The following is a 27076-nucleotide window of genomic DNA, read 5'->3' on the forward strand; positions in this document are numbered from 1 at the left end:
ACACTGGAAATTTTAGGCCTTAAAATGAAGTGGATGTTATGATTGTCTACATTTTTTTTAAAAGAGAGAAGGTGGAATAAAATTGTTAAAATTAACAGGAGAGTCAGGTGGTTAGACAGCATGTCAGTATTCAGTAACCAATTGCATTTTATATACTAATTCCATTTTATATACCAATTGGCAGTGACACATTTTATTTAAAATTCTATCAGATATATAAAAAATAAAATTCTTTGGAACATATGTAATAACAAATACATAAGACATATGGAGAAAATTATTGAGCTGTCTTGCAATTCAATGAAAAAGACCTAACTCAATGAAAAAATAAACTAATGGTCTGAAAGGCTAAAGATGATACAAATGTCTATTTCCTTCCAATTGATCTACTGATGTAGCATATTTCTATAAAAATTCTAACAGAAACTTGGGAGGAAAATTGGCTGACTGTAAATGATACAGGGAGGAGTGTAGGGCTAAGAATTGCCAAGGGACTCGTGAAGAAAGCATATGGACAGGGAATCTGCTCTGTCAGATACAAGGATATGGTTCATAATATATATGACATTGCAGATGCACATATGTGGGGAAGGATACACAAGGCAGAGCACTGGAAGAGGAAGAACATGATGTTAGGGTAGTCATTAACATGGAGAAAAGTTGAAATGAATCCCATATGGTTTAAACTTTTTTAAATTTAGAAAAGAAAATAGAGAAAAATAATTGTCTATTTTTGAGGGAGAGACAGATTTCTTAAAAAGGAAAAAAAGATGCTAATCATAAAGGGCAATGCTTAATGATTTCAACTGGATTCATATTGAAAATTTCTGTCTCTCCAAACATATATTGACAGTAGAGGAGAAAACCAAAATTCTATCAGGGAGAAGATACCATATTGCACGGATTTTAAGATGCCTTCATTGTCATTGATTTTAAAACAACAATAGTCTATGTTTGTTTTTCTGTAAAGTGAAAAAAATGGTAAATTCTAATTGTAAGACATTAATTATTTTAAGATGTATCACACCCAGCATGAAATAATGTGAATCTTTGAATTAATGATATATAATATTTGCAACACGTGTAACCAACACAGTGTTGGAACCCAGAGTATAAAAACAACAGTAAATCAATGAGTAGGAAACAAGCAAGCAGATAGACATGCCAGATACAGCAGTCCCCCTTATCCGGGGTCTCACTTTCTGCAGTTTCAGTGACTTGCAGTCATCTGAGGTCTAAAATATTAAATGGAAAATATCAGAAATAAACAATTCGTGAGTTTCAAATTGTATACCGTTCTGAGTAGTGCGATGGAATCTCACGCCACCTGCTCCATCCCACCTAGGAGGTGAATCATGCCTTCCTCCAGCTATGTCCCTTATTAGCCAGCTTGGATATCAGGTCTACTATTGCAGTATTGCAGTACTTGTGTTCAATTTACCTTGTTTTGCTTAATAATTGGCCTCAAAACGCAGAAGTGGTGATGCTGGCATTACGGATATGCCAAAGAGTAGCTGTAAAGTGCTTCCTTGAGGTGAAAAGGTGAAAATTCTGGAATTGATAAGAAAAGAAAAAATCATATGCTAAGGTTGCTAAGATCTCCGGTAAGAACGAGTCTTCTATCCATGAAATTGTGAAAAAGGAAGAAGAAATTTATGCTAGTTTTGCTATCTCACCTCAAACTGCAAAAGTGATGTCCAAAGAGCATAATAAGTGCTTAGTTAAGATGGAATAGGCATTAAAATTGTGCAGTAAGATATTTTGAGAGAGAGACCACATTTGCATAACTTTCATTACAGTACATTGTTATAATTTTTCAATTTGATTATTAGTTGTTATTGTTTAATCTCTTAACAGTGCCTAATTTATAAACTGAATTTTATCGTAGGTATGTAAGTATAGGGAAAACATTGTATATTTAAGGTTTGGTCCTATTTGTGGTTCAGGCATCCACTGAGGGTCTTAAAATATTTCCCTAATGGACTAGTGGGGACTAATATAGGATAAAAATGTTAACAGCCATTTCAGTAGGGTGAATCTTTAGAAAAAGTAAAGATAACAACCTAATTAGTAATAAGGGAAACACATTCAGATTGAAAGATTTCTACCAATAAGACTGATAAAATTAAACATCTGAGTTATCAAGTGATGGGAAGAATGTGAATCTATGGAACACTTGTCCGCTTCTGGAAGGAATGTAAATTGGTTTAATCACTTTAGAAAACTTTTGGCAGTATCTACTAAAGCTGGCATATATATAACCTGTGACCATTGATTCCGTTCTTAGGCATATACTTCTGTGCACTAAAGGCATTTAATAAAACATTAGTAGTCATCAGTCAAGAGTAAATTAATTGATCGGTGTTTGATGAATGAAGAAAGCACAGTGTGTACCTGTGGTGTTTAACTGGAAAAGACCACCTTCTGGGAGAGCATAGAGATGATAAAGTATTAAGCCTCAAGCTATGAAGAATTTCAACATTTTCATTTTCAGTTAGTGGATGAGAACTCAGCATGTGAGCCTGAGATTTATCCTAGAAGTTTAAACGTGTACATAACTTAGCAAAGTCTGAAGTTAAGAATACATAATCCTTAGAACACTTCCCACACCCTGCCTTGATTGTAGCATATTATCATTTAGAAGAATTTCATTTCATTTTTAAAACCCACAAGATGTTTTTATGGTTTTCTATAGATAATGGTTCATTGGATTTGTCCACCTATTTATAGTTTTATTAGTTGTCATTCTTTCTTCCTCTGGTCTTCTGATCGTACTCTCCTGCTAACTGAAGTGATTGATGCTAGACCTCAAATTTCCTCTAGGAAAGGTCTGCTGTTGCCAGACCTTTAGGTTTTTGCTAGTCTGAAAATGTTTTAATTTCATTCTCTTCCTTGAAAAGGATTTTAACTAAGTGTCGAACCTTAGCAATCCGGGTACATTGTTTTGTTTTCTTTTCTTTCAGCACATCATAGATCTAGTTCACCTGCCTTCTGGCATCCATTTTTGCTCTTGAGAATTCAGCTCTCAGTCTGAACTCCTTTTAATGTGAGCTACCGTGCTCTAAGATCTTTTTTAATTTCTTGTTCTTGTTCACAGCGATAAATGTCCTTTCTCCCTCCCTCCTCTCTGTCCTTTTTTTTCCTTTTGCCTGCCTGCCTGCCTGCTACCATCCATCCATCCATCCATCCATCCATCCATCCATCCAAAATGTCTAGTTCCTTATTTCTTTTTATCTTACATTATATTCATCATGCTTCCTGAATCTGAAGTTTCGGGTCTTTTACTTATTGTGGAGAATTCTCTTAACAGTATCTCTTTAAATATGGTTATTTACGCCCATTCTTTCTATCCTAACAAAATTATGCTGCTTGTTTTGATTTCCATTTCTTTAATTCTTTCCTCATATCCATTTCTGTCTTTCTGTGCTGTGCTCCAGTGAACTTTTTCAGCTGTATTTCTCAGTTTATGGTAATTCTCTATTTTCTTAATATGCCATTTAATCTCTTTATTTATCAAGAATTTTATTTCAGTAAGTCTTATTTCTAGACATTCTATTTGACTTTTTCCTTCATGTGCCAGGGCATTTGGGTAATATATTGATCATTTCTCATGTCTTCAGTCTCTTCTTTTAGATCTAAAGCATTTCAAGTGTACTTCTGAGCAATCAGTAACTAATAATTCTATTATTGAAGTTCTTGTGGTTCTAGTATTATTTATTGATTTTGCTGACTCCTGTTCATGGTGGCTTGTCACTCATAGGTTATATAGTTTTGTATTTGATCGCTTATTTCTTGAGATTCTTTTCATCTGAAGGAATACTCTTTGGCCTGGAGAAGAAGGCACTTCTCCCAAGATAGAATTTTTTATTCACAAATACCTTAAGGGTATTTAAGTAAATTTCTTCAGTTAGTATTCTTGGACCATTCAGGTAATGTAAGTAAGGTAGATATTCCAATTGGATGAATATTACCTATCAGGGAAGCTTTTTTTTTTTTAGTAAACAGAGTCTTAGTGAAAATAGACAAGTTTTTATGCCATTAACTTTTGCCAAGGAGCAGTTGGTTTTTCTAACCTACCATGCCACTGAGTTTAACAATTTGTGTTGAGGGAAGAGGAGATGGTATCCTTTCACTGTATATAGAGATAGCTTTATATAGAATTTTCAGTTCCAAGGCCTTACCTTGAGCAGTGTCTCAAGGTTATCTCTTCATATATTAATAAAATAAGGGTTTTTATTGAGATATAATTGACTTATTGTAATTGTTTTAGGTGTAAAATACAGTGATTTGACATTTTTATACATTATAAAATGTTCACCACAATAAATCTTTCACTATGCAAAGTTATTACAATATTACTAACTATATTCCCCATGCAATACATTTTATAACTTATAACTGGATATTTATACCTTTTAATCCCCTTCACCAATTTCACCCACCCTTCTGCCTTCCACTCCTCTGTCAACCACCAGTTCTCTCTATGTCTGTTTCTGTTTTTTTTATGTTTGTTCTTCTGTTTTGTTTTTACGATTACACATATAAATGAAATCATATGGTACTTGTCTTTCTCTGCCTGCCTCATTTCACTTAACACAGTACCTTCCATGTTCATACATGTTGTCACAAATGGCATGATTTCATTCTTTTTATGGCTGAGTAATACTCCATTATATATACATACAGTGTATATATTTCATTATATATATACTGTGTGTGTATATCACTTTTTCTTATTCCATTCATCTATTCATGGACACTGAGGTTGCTTCCATATCTAGGCTATTGTAAATAATGATTGCCTGATTTAGCCTCATTTGTTTATTTTTGCTTTTGTTCCTTTGCCTGAAGAGACAGATTCAGAAAAATATTCCTATGTCAAATGTCATAGACCACTGTCAAAGACCTTACTGTCCATGTTTTCTTCTAGGAGTTTTATGGTTTTGGGTCTTACATTTAAGGCTTTAGTCTGCTTTTAGTCTATTTTTGTGTATGGCGTAAGAAAGTGGTCCAGTTTCATTCTTTTGCATGTAGCTGTCCTGTTTTCCCAACACCACTTGTTGAAGAAATTATCTTTTTCCTATTGTATATTTTTGCCTCCTTTGTCATAGATCAGCGGACCATATAAGCATGGGTTGGTTGGTTGGTTTGTTTATTAAGCATGGATTTATTTCTGGGCTCTCTGTTATGTTCTGTTGGTCTGTGTGTCTGTTTTTGTGCCAGTACCATGCTGTTTTGATTACTATAGTTTTATAGTGTAGATTGAAATCAGGACATGTGAAACTCCAGCTTTGTTCTTTCTCAAGATTGTTTTGGCTATTCCAGGTCTTCTGTGGTTTCATATAAATTTTAGAATTGTTCGCTCTAGTTCTGTGAACAATCCGATGGGCATTTTCACAGGGATTGCATTAAGTCTGTAGATTGCTTTGGGTAGAATGGTCATTTTTAACATTAATTCTTCTAATCCATGAATACAGTATATCTTTCCATCTATTTGTGTCATCTTCAATATCTTTCCTCAATGTCTTACAGTTTTCAGAGTATAGGTCTTTTACCTCTTTGGTTAAATTTATTTCTACTTATTTTATTCTTTCTGATGAGATTGTAAATAGAATTGTTTGCTTCATTTCTCTTTCTGATAGTTTGTTATCAGTGTATATAAATGCAACAGATTTATGTATATTAATTTTATATCCCAAAACTTTACTGAATTCATTTATTAGTGCTAGTAGTTTTTTTTTGGAGGAGTCATTAGGGCTTTCTATATATAATATCATGTCACCTGCACATAGTGACAGTTTTACATCTTCCCTTCCAGTTTGGATGACAAGGCACTGTCTTTATCTCAGTGTGGTGGCTAAAGCTGAACACCTTTGCATTTGAGTTTGGCAAATGCCCAGAGACAGCCAGCACATCAGTGCCAGCTCAGCATTTCTCACTTCTCAACAGTGAGAAGACACGGATTTGTTTTAGATGTTTGCAAATATCTTTGTATCTGGCTTGTAGAATGCAGCAGGGATTTTATATCTGCTTTTGCATGTTAAGTGTTGCTATTTGTTATTTTGGTTTAAATGTATGAGGAAAATCTAGCCTTATAAAGATGTGTAGTTGGAAAGTGGATGAGTATTTTCAGATTATTGTGAATGTTCTTATTTGAAAGTATACTAAAACTCAGTGGTAATGTCTTAACGGTTAGTATATTGTTGCAATGTAGACTCTGAACCCTTATCAGTAAACTTTTATACTCTGTTACATTAATAACTGTTGGTATATCTCACACTTTCCTCACATTGTAAGTAGATGTTTTAACTCTGCATGGCTTTTTTAGAACAGCATTGATTGGTCAGTTGGAAAATATTGGTTCACTGAATTAGTTCAGTCTTCTAAATGTTGACACATTTCACTGTACAATATATATAAAAATCATGTTTGTCAATATCACCATCTGTCTCATCAGAAAAAGTCTTTTAAGTTTTGGGAAGCTGCCAAGTGTATACTGGCGGATAAAAGTTTTCCAATATTCTAATTTCACTTGAAAGCTTGAATTTTATCTTTGGCAAAAAAAAAGTACCATCAGTTGATTTCCTTGACAGGTTCACTTTGTTCATTTTTGAGTAAATGTTAGCCAGATTCCCAAATCTGAATAACCATTGTTTGTCTGTCAGACATTCTTTTAAGTAAAAATGGTGTTCAATGAAAAGCACTGTGAGTTCAGCTCAGAACTCAATCTCACAGTACTTTTTTTAGAGACAACAGCATATTTTAGTCTGTAGCATAAATGCTTTATGCATACTTCCTTTTTGTTACATAAAATATTTTAAAATACATGTACTCAAGAGTTCAGATTTAATGAAATTAATACATATTACTGCTTTATCTAGGACATTTAAGAGTTAAAATGCCATTTTTCCTTCTGGGAATGCGTATCAGTGGAAAATAAAATGACTGACAGCAAAGGCAGTTTTACCTGCTATTTCTTTTGTACCATCAGTGCAAAGGTTGACAGTTTTGACTCTGTGGACCTCTTTAAAAGATTTTCGGAAACCCACCGGAAAGATACAATGGAAGCCCAGGTTTCTGCAGAGCACTCAGAAATTCTGCCATAACCTGGCAGTGATTGATAATCAGTGGTGATAGTCATGGATGACGTGTGTGCGTGTTTCATAAAACCTTTTAAGAACTCTACAGTATAGAAAACTTAGAGTTGGCAGAGGAACATGTTGACCAACATGAGTTCCCAGCTATGAATATTTTCTAATACAAGTTGGTAAGAGAGGCTGTGCTCTATTCACCGCCAGATTGCCAATTCTGGGATGCTTTGATGCTCCCTGCATTCTGTTGCTTCAGGATTGTTAATACACTTTTTTTTTCTGTCTTTTAGCAGGTTGGAATGATGGTTTATTCTTCTTCTGCACACTTCTGAATAATTCTGACTTTATGTACATGCAAACTGTCAAACAGGCCTACAGACCGCCTAGGAAGCAATCGCCAAAAAAGAAACATATTCAGAGACTAAAACACACTTAAATAACCCTTTTATGTTGACACTGTACATGTGACAACCTCCAGACACTTCCTTTTCCGAATATGAATACATTTTCCAAACCACATTTCAGCAGAAGTAATCATTTTTATTGGGTGAGAAGGAGAGATCAAACCAATTTTTTAAAGTAGCTTAATTTTCATTAAACAGCAGTTGTGGCATTTTCTCTTGCATCGTGGCCCCTAAAGGAAATACTTAAAGAAATTATTGAGATCATCTCTCTACTTTTGGTTAGAACTATATTTTTTCTACTGAAAAATCATATGAGTTTAATATTCAGTATTTTGAAACGTGTAATCCTTTGGACTAGGCGAATAATGAAGTTAACTTTTCCTATATAAATCTTTTCTAAATGAATTGGTAACGTAATTATGTCTTCAAGGTTGTTCAAATACATTTATTGGGTATTTACCATATACTCCAAGTCTTATGCCAAGGGCTGTGATGGATTCAAGGATAACAGTGGGGGTTCTTGCCCACTCATTCTAGTGAGACATGTTCTTTAGAGATTATCAAATGAATTAAAGACTGTATCAGCTTTCACTGTACATAATTTTATGTAAACTAGTGTCAGATTTGGATTCCCACAAGTCATCGTATTTGTGTGAGACATGTTGTTAGGATGTGCTGCCCAGTGTTTAATGTGAATGTTCTCAGAAAAGCACGTGGAATATATTCAGTGTGGTGGACAGAATTCTAAAGATGACACTGCTGAGGTTCCCGTCACCTGGTTATTGAGTCAATCACTAATCTAGGTAGCTGGAAGGGATTTGGCAGATGTAATTATAGTCCCTCAGTTAACCTTAAGATATGAACATCTAACCTTAATATTCTCCCTTAGAGGCGAGAAACTGAATTGTGCCAACAACCTAAATGCATTTGGAAGCTGGTACTTCCCCAGGTGCCTTTGGATAAGATTCCCACCTGGATGACATCTTGATTTTGCCCTTGTGAGACCCCCATCAGAGAACCGAGTTAAGGCGTCCCAGACTTCTGACCTATAGAACCGTGCACTAATGATGGGGGTTACTTTCAGTCACTACATCACTTAAGTAATTTATCATGCATCAGTAGGAAACTAACGCATTCAGACTAAAGGATACTCATTATTATACATCAGTTGGGGATTTATATACTGGAAGAAAATGAGGCCATCTTAGTCTGTGGTCCTCTGGGAAAGCAAAATAAGAGAAAAGAAAATGTTAGGAGTAGAAATTAAGAGAGAGATTCAAAGAGATTTCCACTTTTCATACCCGATGGGACAGTAGAACAGTGATAAGATTTTAAGGGGATTCTGTAAGGATTTACTACATTCCTGCAGTCTTTGCAAGTTCTCCACATGTGATATTTCTTTTCCCTTGTTTTACCAGTGATGAACTTCTGTTCTATATAAACTAGAGTGAAATCTGAACACTTGCCCAGTGGAGCAGAAAAACAAGGGTGCGGAAAACTAGTGTCAAAGGAGGTAAATCGTGTGGCACCAGCTTGGAATATAGGAAAATGCACTACTAGTCTTTGAGCTTCCAGCAAAGAAAATGAGAAAGCCCAAGGAAGTCACACAGGGCCGGGGCATGACTCTATAGCTTTGCAATAAAAAGGCCTGTGATGTTCATCTATTGATTAGGTAATCATATAATCTGTAATTCATACTAAGACACTCGAGGCATAATGAATAATTATGCTTGGACAAAGTGTAAAATGGGATGCCCCAGGCAGACTAGCTCTCTGTTCACTCTGTTATTAATGAACATGTTTGAGACATAGTTTTACATACTAATCAAAATTGTAAATTATATATTAAAAATACATATTTCAGAAACCTGAAGCTATCACAGTTATTTTTGTAACTTAGATATTTCATTATTTAATCCCCCTATAATAATCATTAAACTTACTAGGAATCAACCTATGAGCATTTGCTGCATGTATTGGAAGCTGGTTTCCCAGCATTTTTCTCAACCTTGCCACAGAGCGTTGGTTATGGGTACATTACAGAGGTCTGCATCTCAGATGTGTCAGGTAGAAGAAGGGTGATAATCCTCATCAGGTTCTAAGTTTTGATATCTAAAGGTCTGGAAACGTACTTAGCAGACGGTATGAACTGTGCTTCTTTACTTGTCCTTCTCCCTCAATTTTTATTGGTTCATTTCAGATGATCTACTTTCCACTTCTCCGTCTCCCTACTTTTTCATTTATTCAAATTTCTCTAACATTTTGGGGCACCTGCTCTATTGCCCAAAGTGTATGAGGTTCTAGGTGCTAGAGAGAGTGGTGACTAAGATGAAACTATTTACACATTCTTTTTACATCTTTTCCGCCTTGGCTATCCTTTTGTTCTTCTTGCCTAGGTAACTAAAAAAAATGCCCGTTTGTCTTCCTTTTACCCTGAGCCAACTTTCTCTCCACAATTATACTATCATGACTTTCAAGCATAAATTTGTTGGTACATGTCTCTTAAGTATTGAGAAGTCTTAGTATTTTTTAAAAATCTGAATATCATCTGTCATCAAATTTTAATAATCTTGTTATAGTCAGAAGGCCCTGTCTTGATCTCAGTAAAAATTCGTCTATATCATTTGTTTTCCTTAATAAGAGTATTGCAGAAAATTAACAGTTTATACATCATGTTTCTTTTTGTTTAATGATTAGTATGTAATAATCTTAAAATAACCTGTATTATTTTTAATGCAAATGCTTAGTAAGTCAGTTCTATTACAGTATGCAGGATATTACCAGTTATTACATGGCAATAACGTAGAAACTGTAAACTCATAGGGAAGAAAATACTTTTCAGTATATTACAAAGACTTGTGTCCTTAATTCCTAAATAACCTAGTGATTCAGCAGAGTTGTTGCTTTACATTTGCCATAGTCTTCCAATTCTGGTCCTTCATTCACTGGAAAATGGTAATGACTCTAGAGAATGTTGAGATTATTGAGATGCTTCATTTACATTGTGAAAATAATGAAGTTCCGTAGGTAATTTTCTTTGAATTCCAAGATGTTAGTCCTTATTGTTTTTTTTTTTTTTAACGAGAAGAAACTATCTGTGTCTAGTTGAAGGTACACTTGAGTAAACACACTCCACCCTTCTCTTTCATTTAATGCAGCTATTAAACATGGGAGAATGGAACAGCTATTTGAGGATTTTTAAAAAGTAAATAGTAGCATGCAGATTGGGAAGAAGACAAGAATTTGAAGTATCACCAAACCAGCAGTGAGTTTGTTATTTTTCTCTCTCTCTCTCCTGGACTTAACACAGCCCAAACTTGAAAGTGGTCACTGGGGCATATATAGAGAGAGCTCTAGGGAATACCTCTAGTTTAAATCGAGGGCGAGGAAGGTCCCCTAATGCTCAGAGAAAGTGAGGGGAATCCTCTGTTTAAAAATTGTCTACATTCTCTCCTCCCCCTTCTGCAAAGCCATCCTGTGATAGTGGCATTGGGGACCGTAGCGGCAGCAGTAGGAGTCAGAAATCTCAGGTGACCCGTCCTCTCTGATCTACAGGGCTTTCATTCCAGAAGGGCGAGCCCACTGCTCTTTTGTCTCTGTTCTCTCCTGTTACTCAGACCTCAAAGCAGATACGGTCATTAAAGTGCAAAGCTTAGTGAGGTAACTAAAGCCCAGCCTTTCTGGAAGCTGAGCTGAAAGAGAACCGCAGGGACATGAAAGTTACCAGGGACATAATGGAGAGGGAGGAGCTAAGGAAAGTAACCCCAGAAAATCGTTTGGTAACTCCTTTGCTCACCTCCAATTCTTGTATGTGTGAATATGACCCTAAAATTTCTTTGAGAAGTGAGTTGCTGAGTGACAGAGCTATCTCGGTCCCAGACTGGTCACTGGGTGACAAACACCTCGAACAGATTTGAGTAACAGTAAGAAGTCTTTGAAAACTGACACAGAAAATTTGACAATGAAACTAAAGCCCACAAGAGCCTTGGACGTTTGGAACTTACATCTTGAACCCAACTAGGTTGATTGCATGCTAAAAAATTAAATGTATTAGCATTCTTCATAGGATTTAGGTAAGACTGAGAGTCTCATAGTATATTCTTCAGAATGTTCAGGATACAATCCAAAATTACACATTTATAAAGAAATAGGAAATTTTCAATTTGAATTCCCACTCTGAGATGGCACAGGTTTTGGAATTTCCTGACAAAAGACTAAAATATCAATTACAAAGATGTTGCAACAAGTAAGTGCAAACATTCCTGAAATGAAGGATGGAGTTTCAGCAAATGAATAGAATATGTAAAGAACAACCAAATGTAAATACTAGAATTGAGGAAAGAATAATCAAAACAAAAATTTCTCTGGATGTATTGAATAGTAGAGACAGCAGAGAAAAAGAGTCAGTGAACTTAATGCTAGATCAGAAGATATTATCCAATATGAGCACCAGAGAGAAAAGAAGATTGGAAAAAATATAAACAGAGTCTCAGGGATCTGTGGGAAATTTCAAAGCAGTTGTCATGGGTCCCAGAAGGAGAGAAGAAATATGACTGAAGACTTCTCAAATTTGGCAGAAGATTTAAACCATTAGATTCAAGAAGCCAAGTGAACTCCAAACAAGAAATACTTGAAGCCAGAGATACCACAGCCAGAGATACCATGATCAAACACTGAAAACTAAAGACAAAGAAAAAAAATGACACAGAAAAACCACCTATTATTTTTAGGGGAACAGTGACTCTGATGACAGCAGATTTCTCATAACAAACCAGGAAAGCCAGGAGGATGACACGTCTTTTTGAAATACTGAAAAAAGGGATTGTCACTGTAGATTGAAGGTGAAATAAGGGCATTCTCAGATGAAGAAAATACAATTTATAGCCAAAAGAGCTGCTTAAAAGCTGGTAATTTTTACAGGTTTTGGTGATTGTTTTAGAATTTCCAAATAGAAGTCTATTTCTTTGTTGTTCTCTCATCTCTTTATCCCTGTTCAAACTCTACCCATTCATCAGAACCCTGATGAATTTCCACTTCTAGACTTCCTGAATGGCCTCTCACTGTACCACGCATCAACCTGGTGGACTTCAGTATACTTTTCTCATAACTTGCATTCCATTCACTCCCTCTCCTTCTCATCTCTTTGTGGTCAGAGATCTTGCTCAGTACTTGTCTGTTTCCTCAGCACATAGCACAGTGATTGAGCATCCCAGGTGCTCAGTCTTTGTATTTCTGAATAGAAATGGTTTCCTGGTAGGAAAATGATCTCCTTCATCGGTTTATAATAAAAGCAAGGCTGAGCTTATCTTGTTTTAGTTCTTGGCTGCTGGTGTATATCTTACTAGACACTGGCCAGAACATAAATCAGACATTTTATATTTCTATTTTGGCAAGACGTGTTGTAGGGATAAGCCTCGGATACATAATTCTTAAGGAATTATTATGAAAAGTGGTTATTCTTTAGATATTTCTCTTCTCAAGAGCCTTTACTCTTAAAGCTTTGTTTTAATTACAGAATTTTGTTTATATTAGAAATTATTTTAATCATGCTATTAAACACTGTATGAATATTAAAATTTGCTGAGTGCAACTTTGGGAAACAAAAAACGTTTTAATTTAGAGAACTCCCTGAGGTCCTCCTTACAGGTTTTAAGAGTTGTCTCACTCTGAGCACCTGGAGAGTGCAGCTCGTGCTGACTGCACATTTATACAACATTGTCGGTGGACGGGAATACTTGTTAAGCATCTTCTCTGCACCCGAGATTTTTTTTTTTTTTTAATACATCACCTCCTTTAACCTTTCAAGAGTTCTCTATCTTAGGGGTTGTTACCTCATTCTACAAATAAGAAAGCTAATTTAATAATTACTAGTTAATATGTTTCAGACAGGCCATCAGAAGCCTGAAATATGTTATCTAAATGAATTAGCATTCTTCAGAAGAACGGTTGATTTCCCAATTTTATGGTTGGGAAAACTGAGGCTCAGAAAACAGAACTAACTTTCCCATGATCACAAAGCTAAAAATCAAGGTTTGGACTCAAACCCTGGAATATTTGACATAGAGCCTCGATTCCTAAAACTTGATTCTTTGCGTTTTGCCTTTTTTATACTTGATGCTGAAAACAAGTCATTAAAAATTTACTATGGAATTCTGACCAGGATTTTAGAAAACATCAAATCATTTTTGAGAAAAATTTTCACCAACTTATTTACTATTAACTGCCTCGGTGTATAGACGTAAAAAACTGCAATCTTAAAAATGTGTTTAGGGTTGGAGTCACTTGTCCTTACGTACACATATGTTTTATTTTACAAATTATGTCAAAGCCCCATACCAAACTTAGTATTTTAAATAGTTGAGATTTAAGAACATCAGATAGTTGTAATTATATTTTGTAGCTTTCTCCAGTGCATAGAAGTATTTCTTTCCTTAACTGGAACAAAAAACACTGACCATACTGAGTAGAAAGCAAGTTATGCAAAGTAACAAAATGATTAAAAATTGGCAAGGTGGAAAAAGAAGATTGTGTCAAACTGTTTGAAGTTGGAGTTGGTTTGTAGTTACAAATGCTTGCTGTCAGTGTTTTTACTAGTGTACTAAGAAAGCAACTTAACAGCTTCTTAGTAGCTCGATATTTTTAGTTTTAATTGTCCCATTTAATGCCTTCAGGATATGATTACGTTATAACATTATAAAAAAGCGTTAGCCAAAATTCCTGATTTATATGTAATCAGAACACTTAAAAAATTTTCCAGCTGTATCCTTAAACTTGCTTCACAAAAATCTTTAACTGTGTTTCATCTTACCTATTTTTCAAAGTCATGACAGTTTTTTAATCTCCAAGGCCGATGAAATCATTAATCTTTTTTTTTTTTTTTTTACTTATGAGCAAAGTTATGTATAAAGCCTCAGAACTCTGATTTATCTTTTTTAAAATTAACACAGCAATGAGAACACCATTTCTCAGCCATGTTTGTGGTAGACTGCACGGTCAAGTTCTCATTACTGATTTACAGGAGTTAGATGTGTAATCGACCACATCTGGCTTTTTCACTGTGCCACAAGAATTACACTTTCAGAGCGTCACTGAAATCTAAATTAAGAATTTCAGATGGTGTACATTATTAATGATGAATTAATGATATATCAAAACCACAACAATGTACACTGGAGTCTGGCTTAATTTAAACTCTCTAAAGATTGAAGGGTTGAACTTCTAAAACCATCCAACAACCCAGGCTTAAATTTTCTGAAGAGAGATGAGAAGTGGATGTGAAGCTGAATAAATCTGGAATACCACAGCGGGAGGGCAGAGCTCGCCGCAGGCATAAATTTTCTTAATTGTTCTGCCTTCCATACAAAAGCCGTCCTTTTCATTACCTTACCCTGGGGAGGAGGTGGGTCTGCTCAGTGGGGTGGTTTATTATAAAGCTTAATAAGGAAGGGTAAAAACAGCAAAAGCAACATCAAAACCTACTTTGGAAGTGTCCTATACCAAGATGTCCTTTCCATCTCAGAAGAGCAGAACCTAGGGACCGGCCACCTCTGCTTACCCCACATACTCCCTCTGGACTCCCTGCCTTTCACTGTTTTTCCTAAACATTTACTTAAACCATCTTTCACTTTCTTCTTCCTGCACCACATTAATATTTCATATAAAAGCTTGCCAGAGATTTAGAAGTGGTGTATATATATTATCTGGTGCACTAGTGCTCTGCTCTGTGGCACCTTAGGGTAATAATCTAAAATGAATAATTATTCACTCTTTTATTTTCCTTCAGAAACCCATTAAAATGTAACACACACCAACTTTTTAAAACACATATATTCCCATCTGTAGTTAATTTTGTCTCAATACACATAACAAGGTCAAAATTTATACTAAATTAAGCAAAGAAAATGTTGCATCTAGCTTTCTACAATGTATTAAATCTTTCACAAGTTCCTACTTCACTTGATGCCAAGACAGTGAAAACTTAAACTTGTCAATTAATATTTTTTCTACTTTAAATTACTTTATTCATATACCTTTTTTTTTTTTTTTGGTTTTGGTTTGCTTTTTGCTAATATTCAGTTTTTCAAATAATCCCCCAGCCTCTCATATGATTCCTTCTAAGAAGCCTAGGTGATGGGCTGTAGGTCAGAAATCACCCTTCCTTCTCTGCCCTCTGATGCCTCTAGTCTTTTCATCTTTGCAGCGATCCCTGAGTCTACACGGCAACAGAGCACGCTCCTGACTTGGCTACAGGAATGTAGTTGGTGGGTCAACATAGGAACATTCAACTCAGGGCTCTGTAGCTTTCCTAGTCAGTTCTCTCCATCACACTCTATCTACCTGCAACCCCCAGTCCCCACCCTTCCAGCTAGTGCTGCTGCTGGGGACACTGCTGAACTTCAGCTTTATCATCCATAGGTCCTCTGCCTGAAACCACCCACCACTCCAGCCTCCTTGGCAGCAAGAATCAAAGTAGGCTCAGAAGTGATAGCTCAGTCCTTCTCTCCAGCTGGTCACACAGTGTTTTCCTTTCTTCTCAATTTGAGCCACCCTGTGTTGGCCTGGGACTTCCCAATCCACATCCTCCAGAGTTCCAAAGGAATAACACTCATCCTTATCCTTTCCCATCTGCCGTCAGAGCAAAGCCCTTAGACGAGTAGGAGGACATCACCTCTGTGGAAATATAAGAGAAATGAATGTCAGTACAGCTCAGACTTCATTAGCCCTGTACTGTGCAAAACATGGTCTACACACTGGGAATGAACAAGTTGACTTCTGAGTACTTGCTGGCCCTGCGGTGCTTACATTCTGAAGGAGAGATGGTCAATAACCTTCGTAAATAATCACAGCAATTGGTGTATTGAAATATATAAGTGAAATGAGGCATTAAAAATGAAATGAAAATGAAGAAAAGGGAAAAATAATTGATCTAAGTAAGAGATAGTCTGGGAACTCCATGGTAGGGAGAAGGGTATTTATAATTTTAAATTTGGAGATCAAGAAATGCCTTACTGAAAAAAGTGATATTGTTACCCATCCAAACTTGGGCCTCCTCACCACATAGTAGAACCAACCTACTGACAAGGAATTCAGAGCAGCTAGTGCTCCAAAAAACCTGAAATCTCTAGCGGGTTTCAGGGAAGCATTTTAAGAGCAAGGTGAGGGAGAGGCATTGAAGACTATGTGATCAGCTCATGCACAAGTCTGATTGGTTGATGGTGAGGTAAAAGGGCGGTGTCACAGGGATTAACAGTATCGGTCCTCAGGCTTCAGCTCCCCTGAGGGCTGAGTGCTCGTGGCCATCATGCAGTTCACGTCTTCCATTTGGTGGGGGCTTTAATATCTGTGAAACAACCCAGGAACGTGCATCAGACACTGTTATCTGTATACTTCAGGGAGGAACTAAAGATTCTGTGACTGCCATATGCCTAATTTACTGTTTAAATTGTTACCAGCTCTGCTGGCCCAACTGCTACTTTTGTCACTACATGCTCACATCCTTTCAGTCATTAATTCTTGAGCCAGGCCTTCATGACTCTGGGGAGGCCTGGGAGACTACAGCTTTTCTACAGAGAAGAGGCAGGCAGAGGACGTGGGGGAGAGGTCTGTCCCAGGAAGGCCCCCTAGGGTCCTGCTTGGTTACAATATTTTAAAAAGATCTGGAGAGAGATGGAGGTAGAGAATGTTCCAGACAGGTGACAAGAGGTCTTGAGGTGGAAAAACATGCTTGTCCCATGTGAGAAATAATGAGCCAAAAAAAAAAAAAAAAAAGAAAGAAAAGAAAGAGAAAGAGAAAAACAGCCAGTGGAGCTGGAGTATCATGAATGAAGGGGATTATCATAGGAAATTTTAGATTCTGTGTTTCTTGTGACAACTTTGGTAAGTTGGAAAATTTACGAATATACTATTTAGCATAGTAACTATGGAGACATTTTTATATTCATTTTTTATGCTGGTGATTTGTATTTGTCTCTTTTATTCTTAACCAGTTTGCTAGGGAAGTATCAGCTTTTGCCAGTTTCCTTTTAAATTTGTTTTATTGTTCCTTGATTTTCCACTTTATTATTTCCTTCTTTCTACTTTCTTAAGATTTGATGCTCTCTTCCCATCTCTTGGGAGGCATTTTAACCAATGATTTTCAGTCTCATTTTTTCTGATATACCCTATGAAATTCCCTAAGCATTGTCATTTCAACTTACACATTTTTAATGAGTTCTGTTTTTATTATGAGTAGGTTTATGACTATGTTTATGGCTCTGACAGTATTAATTCATGATCTTACCACTCCAGACTTGAATTTTTTAAGTGTTATTCTTGTGCTTGGAAACTTTTTTTGCTTCAGGCTTACTTGTATATTCCAGAATTTGTATATATTACATGTCATTTGGCATCTTGGTGTGTTTTTTATAAAAAGAGGCTACCACGATATGAGAACATAGAAACAACATTTTAGTGTCTGTACAATATTCTGCCTTATTTAACCGTAGAGTTACACTATACGTTTTATTAAACTAGTATTGTTTTGTTGTTGTTGTTAGAAGTCCCTTTGCTTAGTATTCATAGAAACCATGCTGTTAAGAATATTATAATTACTTAAACATTTAAGAGAATCTGGAAGCCTGTTTTTAAATAGATTTATATCTATACTGATAATAAACTTGTAATATAATAACTTATGTAATTGTGTCATCATCTCATCTTTTAATGGAACAGAGGCAGATAATTAGCAAAGTAGTAAGGCAAGTTGTTATTTTAGAATATGTTCAAAGCCCAGTTTGACTGTAATCATGTAAATGGGTTTTACATTACCTGGGCACCATTACTAAATTATTACAAATTTTTTTAAATTAGTGGATGGAGTGTGTTTGATTCTTTAAAATCATGTTTTTCTTTAAGGCCCTACATTGAATCACATTTTATATTAGTCTTGCTGTGCATTTCTTTTAACATACCCCTTATTGAGAACGTGCTAAGTACAGTGTTGGGGCAGAAGTGTCCTCCGTGGTTTGCACGTTTAAAGGACGTATAAGCCGCCCCCGACACGTGACATCAGCTCTCACTAGCTTTTCCTTACCCCTTCCCCTGATCAGTCCTTTGTTTAGAAATTTCACCCCCAGCTCCCCTCCGACTGCCTGTCTCTGGCTCACCTCTGCCTGCTCAGTGATACCACCAAGCTATTTCCCTTTCTGAAAATCTTTCTTGCTTTGCTTTTCCCCTATTCAATGTCTCTTTTTCATTCTGCCGTAATATCCTATGTGCATCTTCATGTTTCAATCGTAAGATTTTAAAATGGGTGTTTGTGTGGCTCAGGCTCCTGAAGGCAGTGCTCAGCATGTGTTCATTGTTGTGCCTTTGGTTCTTGTCACATATCACGTTACATTAAGCCGCAAGAAATAGTGGGGATCATAGGTATATAACTTACCTCATCGTGTGCAATCACGGGATAAATAACTTTACCTAGGAATGTGCAGGGTTTTGTGCCAGGAAAGCCAGGGTTTTGAACTTAGGATGTCTAGCTAGGGGTTAAAAGCAACAGTTCTGGAGCGAGGTGACTTACTTTTGTTAGGGTACACGCATTTGATCACATAAAACCTCTGATTTCCTGATTAGTGCATTACTGTGACATGCATCCTGGAGGGCTTTAGAGGTCGCTCATCGTCTTGGTGCCGTGTAGCGTATCATGTCCAGGACAGTATGTTATGTTTTCAGAAGAGAGGTTCTCTTGACTCCCAATTCATGACTTGATTCATTTTTAGATGAGAAATTAGAGGTTACTTTGGTTTCCTTTGTATTTTCATAATTTTTTATATTAGAGTGCTTTTAAAAGGGTCTGTATTATATCTGTCTTTAAGTAACAGCTGTGTTAAATCCTTTTCCTTCCTAACCTCTACCCCTTATTATAATAAGAAACATGTGGGTTCTTGAAAACTGAAAAGCATGGGCTTTTAAACAGAATAATGCAAGTCATTTAAATTAGTCATGGTTACAATTATTCTCCATAACTTTCAAGTCAAAGAAAATCTCCTTGGTGTGCCAAATGTAAGAACAATGAAATTCAAATTTATCAGAATCTTAGTTGGAGATTTTGACTTTACACTTAAGTAAAAGAAGAATAGACGTAGAGGGTCATTTTGATTATTAAATTGCACTGTGATCTAGAAGACATCTTATTAATTACTACTCAAATTTCATAGACATGATTATCATATTTATGTCTTTAATTTTCTCATTATAAAACTATTATCAACACTTACATGAATTTGGAAAGTGGGGAAAAAAGGAGGAAAAATGACCCATAATCTCTTTGCAGAAAACAGTTGCTATTAACAATTTAGCACATTTGTGTGGTCCTTTTGGTCTTCTATGAATTTGTGGTGGTACGAATTTTTTACTCCTGAGTTGTCGTCATTCCTCTGTGTTAATGTGTGCTCATTTTTGAATTACATTTTATATAAATTTATATTTTAAAGTATAAAATATGTCTATTCTTTATAAATTATCATTTTTATCCCCATATTTTTTTTACATGACCACACAGTGGTTGTTGGTTTACCATAACCTGTTGAGGAATTTTGAGCCCCCAGAGAGGTCACTGTCCGTGCTTTCTTTTCCCTGTAATCACAGGGCTGGTGCCAGGAAGAAGCAAAGTTGTACACCTGTTGCGTTCCTCCTGTTCCCACTGCTGCTTCTAAATCAAAATCTCTCCTGACCTTGTATAAAAACTCTTCCTTTGAACCTGCAGCTCTTGAGCTTTACCGTCGGATCCCTCACTGTCGCTGTGTCTGAGTGACCTCCTTGATTCTCGCCCACATCTCCTAGGGAGGGTGGCCTCCTTTCCCACCTTCCTGAGTTCATTGTGATCTTGTGCAGTTTCATGTTCATATTATTAGTGCACCGAACACGACTTAATCATTGCTTGACCTCTACTTCTGCCCTTCTCCACTCTCTTGGCAGTACCTCATGTCATGAAACTTCACCTCTGAAACCTAAAATGCCTAAATTCCCCTTTTCTCAATCTGCAACACTTTATTGGAAAGTGTTTGTTTCTTTATTTCATTGATGACTGTTCTTCTGACCACTGTATTCGTTTCTTCCTATTATGAGGCTCTGACCTTACTTCTTATCAAGCATAGAGCCTTACAAGTTCCTTCCCATCACTCACTCTCAGTTTTGCTGCCAACCCCTATAACCCTTTGATTCTTCCTTTATACCTGATCTACAAAACCTCAGCCCAAATTTAATCCAAATGTTAATCTCTGTTTCAGCCACTAGATTGGATGCTGCCCAGCTGGGCATGTTAGTGCTACTCCAAGCTCGTGCTCTCCCTCCGCAGCAGAACCATATGTTTTCTGGCTCATTTGTACTGAGTATTCCCCTAGGACTTAATCAGTGTTCTCTCCCATTTCTCTCTGTTGTGTTCCAAGCTTCTATTTCTTTTCCAAAAATAAAATGTCAAACTCCCATTCACCTTTGACCCACACATTGAATAACATTGCCTCCTTTTCCTCTTAGGCATACAAGAATATCAGAAATTAATTTCCTTAACTTAAGCTGTATCTGTGAAAGTCCAACAGCAATCATCTTCCATTGTGAAACTGTAAACATTGCTATTAAAGTCAGCAAACAGACAGCTCAATACCACATGTATTTCAACAGTATGTTGAAAATCCTAGCCAATGTAGTAAGGTTACCGAAAAATAAGGAAAAATATATAAATATAGAAGAAAAAGAATAATACAGAAGATATAATAATTTGAAACGAGTGACAATACTACTTTTATCTGGGAGCAAGTATATTTGAATGGGTATGGGAGAAGAAATGTGAAACTTAATGAAGTGAGTAAATTTGATATGTACTGGTCCATGTAGCAAAGGGATGTATGACTTGATGACAACCCGCATTAGCTGAGTTTTAATCTGCATGTAGTGATGGGATTATTTTAATTGTGGTAAAAAAAAAATGTGGTGAAATACATAGGCACCGTAAAGGAAATTTTGTACCAAATAGTGGTCATCAGCATGCTGATTATAGTTGAGATTACTTTAGAATTTTTATAGAGTGTTTAGTTTCAAATTACGTATTTAAAAAAATTTTAAATGCTCGAGAGTTTTGATACCCTTTTAAGAGGAGATACTTTATTTCACCCTCTAGCCTTCCCTTCATCCTTTCTTCCTTCTTCCCTACAATTTTAACACAAATTCAGTTACTTCTAAATCTTGGTTTTCCACTTTCTGTTGAATTAATAAGCATATGACTTAGTGCTCTTAAAATTCACATTGCATTTAAGAATTTTTAAAAGTTTTTATTTCATGTGTTATTTAATGGAACTAGATAAAGAATATGTTTTTCTCCTCTTCCATTTCTCCATTCTGTTTATTGCCACCTTCATCTTTCCTTCCTACTTTATCTTGATTTAACCCTGGAGTAATTTCAGTTGCCTTAATAAGCCAAATGAAGTAGAAGTCTATTCATCAATTCATCTGTCCACCCATCCATTAATAAAGAAGTCATTCATCTGTTTGTGAATTTGAAATCTCTGTAAGATCTATTTTAATTTCTAATACGTGGAGATAATAACATCTGTATCTATATTTCTTCTCTGGGCTGTTTCTTTCTCTAGTTTTATTTTTTAATAACATATTACATCTTGTTTAACAAATACATCTTTATTTTCCTGATGGGGCAGTGGCTGTCAGGCATTGACATTTTTCACGAAGGTTTGAATAAGTGAGGATTTCAGACATACTTTCCACGGATCTCCATTTTCAGCCCGCCAGCACTGCCTGTCCTCCAACCTTGTGTGCCTCAGTCCTGAGCCTTTTGGGCCTCTGCCATGCTCATGAAATCCTTCTCTCCTGTCTTTAGAGCTGTGGCTCCACCGAATCAATTCACGTTCCTTCATGAATCTTCTATCTTTCTAAAACCTGGGCAAGGTGATTTATTATTTTATTTAAATTTAATTATTTCTTACCGTTATTCTTTAAGTTTCTGAAGAGAGGGAAGTTATAAGCATTCAGCTAACCATCTTTACCTAGGGGCAGCTCTCCTCTGAATTGTGGTCAGAAGCAGAATAAAATTAGCTGGCAGGTGGATTCACAGTTGGATTTCAGTCCCCATTCTATCATTTTGGTAGTCATATGATCTTTGGCAAATCATTTCACCTGCCTAGGCTTTAATTTTTTCATAAAATGTGTTTACATGTGTTTTATAAGAATCTGAGAATTAATTCAACAAATGCTCAATATTTTTTACTACAAATAACTTCTGTAATTTAAAAATATGTTGATACTTACTCTTGGGAGATAATAGTTTCTTATGTTAGATGATATTTATTTAGGGATTTATCTTAATTAGTAAAATAGTATGTGAATCTTTGACTAAAAAAAGTATTAACGATTTCAGATATTGTCATCTTTACTAATAACTTAAACCAAAAGATCAAATGTTTTGCTGAAATATTTATCTTACATATTTCACTATCATGTGCTCTGCAGTTAGATCATCTTATTAACTAAGAAAGGGAAACATTCTCAATTTTCCAAGTACCGCAGATAGCTTTTGTTACATAAGTTAAAATGGTATTTCATGAAATAAAATTTCAAAATGTTTAAGTCAAAATACAAATGTGAGTTCAAGAATGTTCTAAATGTAGTTTATTTAGGGTATTTCTTTGCAACAAGGTTCTTCACAAGAATTAAAAAATATTTAAATAATCATTGCTTTTTTATTTACATTTTCTAAGTTGTGACTATCTTACATGACAATCAAAAGTGGCATTTACAAACTATTCTCATGGTATGCCATTTGAGAATTATATAATTGATAACATCATTTCATCTAAAATATGAAACTGAAAAGAATATTAATAGTTTATTGAATGACACATATAGGCCTTTTCCCCTGAAATTCTGTTTATAGGTGCTAAGTATCACGGTTTAATATTGACATATTTGAGTGGAAAAACTATCATTTTTCTTTCATTCTACTAATACCAAGCATAAATATTTGCATTTTAATTCTGCCATTTGATACTTAATGTTTGTGTTTTCTAGGTATAGCTTATCTGAGTGGGATGTGTAGTGAGAAGAGAAAATGTATTATTGCTGAAGACAATGGCCTGAACCTTGCATTCACAATTGCTCATGAAATGGGTCACAAGTAAGTGAGAATTCTGGCTATGCTCATATGTTAACATATAACTTTGTAATTTGAGTTACTGAATTACATGCATATCTTTCCATTTTTTGCTTTGGGCTCAGGTTTTTTAAAATTAGGGAAATCATCTAAATTTGAAGAGTGTCTTCTGAATGTTGTTCATTCAGGTACCTCCTGATTCCTGATACTTTGACTAGAGTCTTATAACATTATTAAAATCCTCATCAGGACAGTCGTCATCTGACACATGATTCATTTCACTATGCATTTCCAAATGACGTAAACATTGTGATGATCACGGCCCTACAAAGCTATGTGTTATTCAGACATCCGAGGAAAACACTGTGTAGAAGTGTAAACACTTCCAGCCTATGATAGTGTCTGTCTGTCATTACCCAACACAGAGTAAAGGAATTATTCTGCCCGGTTTAGGAGTAATGAATCTCCAAGAGAATTAAATGGGACACACGGCTCATGTGTAAGGAACATTAAGTGTGTCTCAGGCATAATTCTAAGCACTTTACGTAGATTAGTTCACTTGAAACACACACAAAGCAAGGATTTCATTTTACAAATAATGATAATAACAATAATAATTAGTAGTCACAGCACTTACACAGCACTTACTATGTGCCTATTTCTAGCTGCTTTGTATACCCCAAGCGTTCTTGTGAGGTAGTACCATGAGAGTACCCATCTTAAAAGGAAGAAACTGAAGTATAGAGAGGTTAACTTACCCTCCCAAAGCTATAAAAATGCTGTGTTGGAGGAAGGATTTGAACTCAAGTCATCTAACTCAGGTCATACTGTTCTCAAATTCTGCACCAAGTTGCCTGCTATCTTTGGACCTTGGATCCCTCATCCATAAAATGGGGTTAATACTTACGTTATGAGGTTGGTTTGGGATTCAAGTTACATAAGAAATAGGCACATGTTTACAGGAATTGTGCTATAGCAGAAATGGCATGGGCTAGGGACTCAGACTTCATTCGGACTGTTGGCTTCCCTGCGTGCTAGCAGTATCAGCAGTACAGATGAAAAGTATTTTAACTGAACTCAGATTTATTGGGGTCCTACTCAGGGAAGTGATCTTTATGGAGGCCTCTTTGGTCAAGGACATATTTAGCTTGGCTGGCAGCGTTTAAAAAGTTGAATCAGTTGCCAACATTGAAAAGTATAAATTTGACATAAAAATTCAAATTTCCAGCCCTGGCAGCATTTGGCACACAGTCCCATACAGCAGCCATTCCTTGGAGCCGAGCAGCGACTGCACCCCTTACATGGGGCCCGTCTTCTTAGCTCATCACAGGTGGCAGCACTCTTGTCTCGTTCACCTGGCTCATTTCCTTTTCATTATATTCCTGAACCCTGGAGACCGTTGAGTAAACTTGAGTTGGCAGTAGAATTTGATGGGTGTCAGAATGCTTAAACAAAAATTTATATAAGATGTAACTGTTGGGAAAAAATTTTTTATTCAAGTAAGCTGAAGTATAGGAAAATGACCGAATCATAATTATCCAGCCCTGTGAATTACCAAAAATTGAATATACCCCTATACTCATAACCTAATTCAAGAGAAAGGACATTATCAACAGTGATTGATTTTTGATGTCGCTGTTTTTAAATGTATACACGCATTTTTGTTTTATCCTCTGCAAGCTTTTGATAGTCATTAAAATGCTCTAGAATACAAAGAATTTGTTATTCAAAAAAGAAATTAAAAAAAGATTTACAATTTAAAATCATCATCCTTTAGGGAAAGAATGCAATGCAATAATCTCATTCAATGTTTTGCACCACAACAGTAGGATTTAGATTCTTAATTCCAATACAGTTTTCATAATTTAAAGATATTTCAGTTTAATCATAATAGGAAAAACCACATGCATTATTTGAATGACAGAGGCTGAGAATAATGTTTAGAGGCAAGAAAAAGTTACTATTAAAACATCTTAAGACAGTAAGTGCAAATTGATCATAAATACAATTATTATCAATTTAAATGCAATTTTCTGAATAATTAAAATGTTCACCTTAGCCATGCCTTAACAGTTTGATATACAGATTATCTGAATACATCTTAATGAGACAGACAGTAAATAATTGTGTCAAGTACCCTGAAATGTAGAGGATTCACTTTGAAAAAAAATTTTACATTTTAAAAGCAGATATATATAATTTATTTCTTTAGTCTGTATTATATTGTAAGATGTAGGAAAAACACTAATTAAAGGAACCAACCACAATACAGTATGCTTTATTAACGTGCAAAGGCTTGGTCGAGAACTTACAACTACTCAAACAAAGCAGTAAATGATATAATTTAAGGAAAGGGCACTTCAGCTTTATGTAGTAGAAACATTGGTTTATGACCAGGAACTCAGGTTGGAATGGCTAAAATGGTAGTAAAATATTATTTTATTTGACTTTTATAGAGCTGTACCCAAATCAGTAGAGTTGTGCCAAAGGTATGTGTAATGCTTGATGGATTAATACCAGGATGTGTGATATATGTTGAACTACTTAGTTACTAAAAATTCTCCTTACCAGTAAGCAGTATTTGTCTCAAAAGTAGAGGCTAATATTTTCTTGATGCTAGAGAGTGGGAGACAATAGCAGCGTGAATAATCATGTCTTTATAAAGAAAAAACAGACAACAAGGAGTTCATCTATATAAATTACATCAGCAGCAGCCAGTGGAAGATGTAAAGCACAGTGAAACAGAAATACAGGAAGAGAAAATAAAAAACAGTGTTCACATACACATAGCCTCCCCAATAGGGAGAGTTTTCATAGATGTTAGATAATTATATGTATGGATCCTGTGTACACACACACTCTCCAATAGAGCTTTTAGAGGTATGATTAAGATTCATCTGCTTAAGTGAAACTGTTCATTCTTTTTTTTTCTTTTTGGATTTTTTTTTTTTCTTTTTGAGGATCATGATTTCTTCCAATATATTTCCTGTAGGCAGAAAGTGGATCACATAATTCTTCAACCCACAATTTAAGAATGGCAGAATGATCCCATTTAAACTTGTCAGTTCAAGAATTGGTTTGTAATCACATATAAAATGTTTCTAAACTGATTTAAGTGTCTGTATGTTTGTTGCCTTGAATTCGATTTCTAGAAATTCCGAGAGCAACTCTATAAATAGCTGGAAAAGTCAATGTGCTTCAGCAAGTAATAAAACTGACTCTTGGAGGGGTGAGAATTAGAGTAATTGAAGTGAACAAAAAAAATCCTTCTTTTACTATTGCAAAGGAATCTTAAATAATGTCTGCAAAAATGTATTAATTTTTCCTTTGAGTAATTACCAATTAAAACTCATATATAACTATACACAAAAGTGTAATTTAGAATCCATAACAAGAAAGAGGATATAACTGATTTATAATGATGTTTTATGATTCCTTTTCCAAAATTA

General features: G+C 35.5%; 1 protein-coding gene across 1 annotated transcript in view; it reads left to right on the plus strand.

Annotated features, from left to right (window-relative positions):
- ADAMTS19 (ADAM metallopeptidase with thrombospondin type 1 motif 19) overlaps positions 1-27076 on the plus strand; it is a 222596-nt gene that overhangs the window by 75483 nt on the left and 120037 nt on the right. Inside the window, exon 8 of the mRNA XM_031448946.2 lies at positions 23546-23651. Within this exon, the coding sequence (XP_031304806.2) occupies positions 23546-23651 (106 nt within the window). The remainder of the gene's footprint in view (positions 1-23545; positions 23652-27076) is intronic.

The sequence above is a fragment of the Camelus dromedarius genome, chromosome 3 (assembly GCF_036321535.1).
Source record: "Camelus dromedarius isolate mCamDro1 chromosome 3, mCamDro1.pat, whole genome shotgun sequence".
Taxonomy (NCBI): Eukaryota; Metazoa; Chordata; class Mammalia; order Artiodactyla; family Camelidae; genus Camelus; species Camelus dromedarius.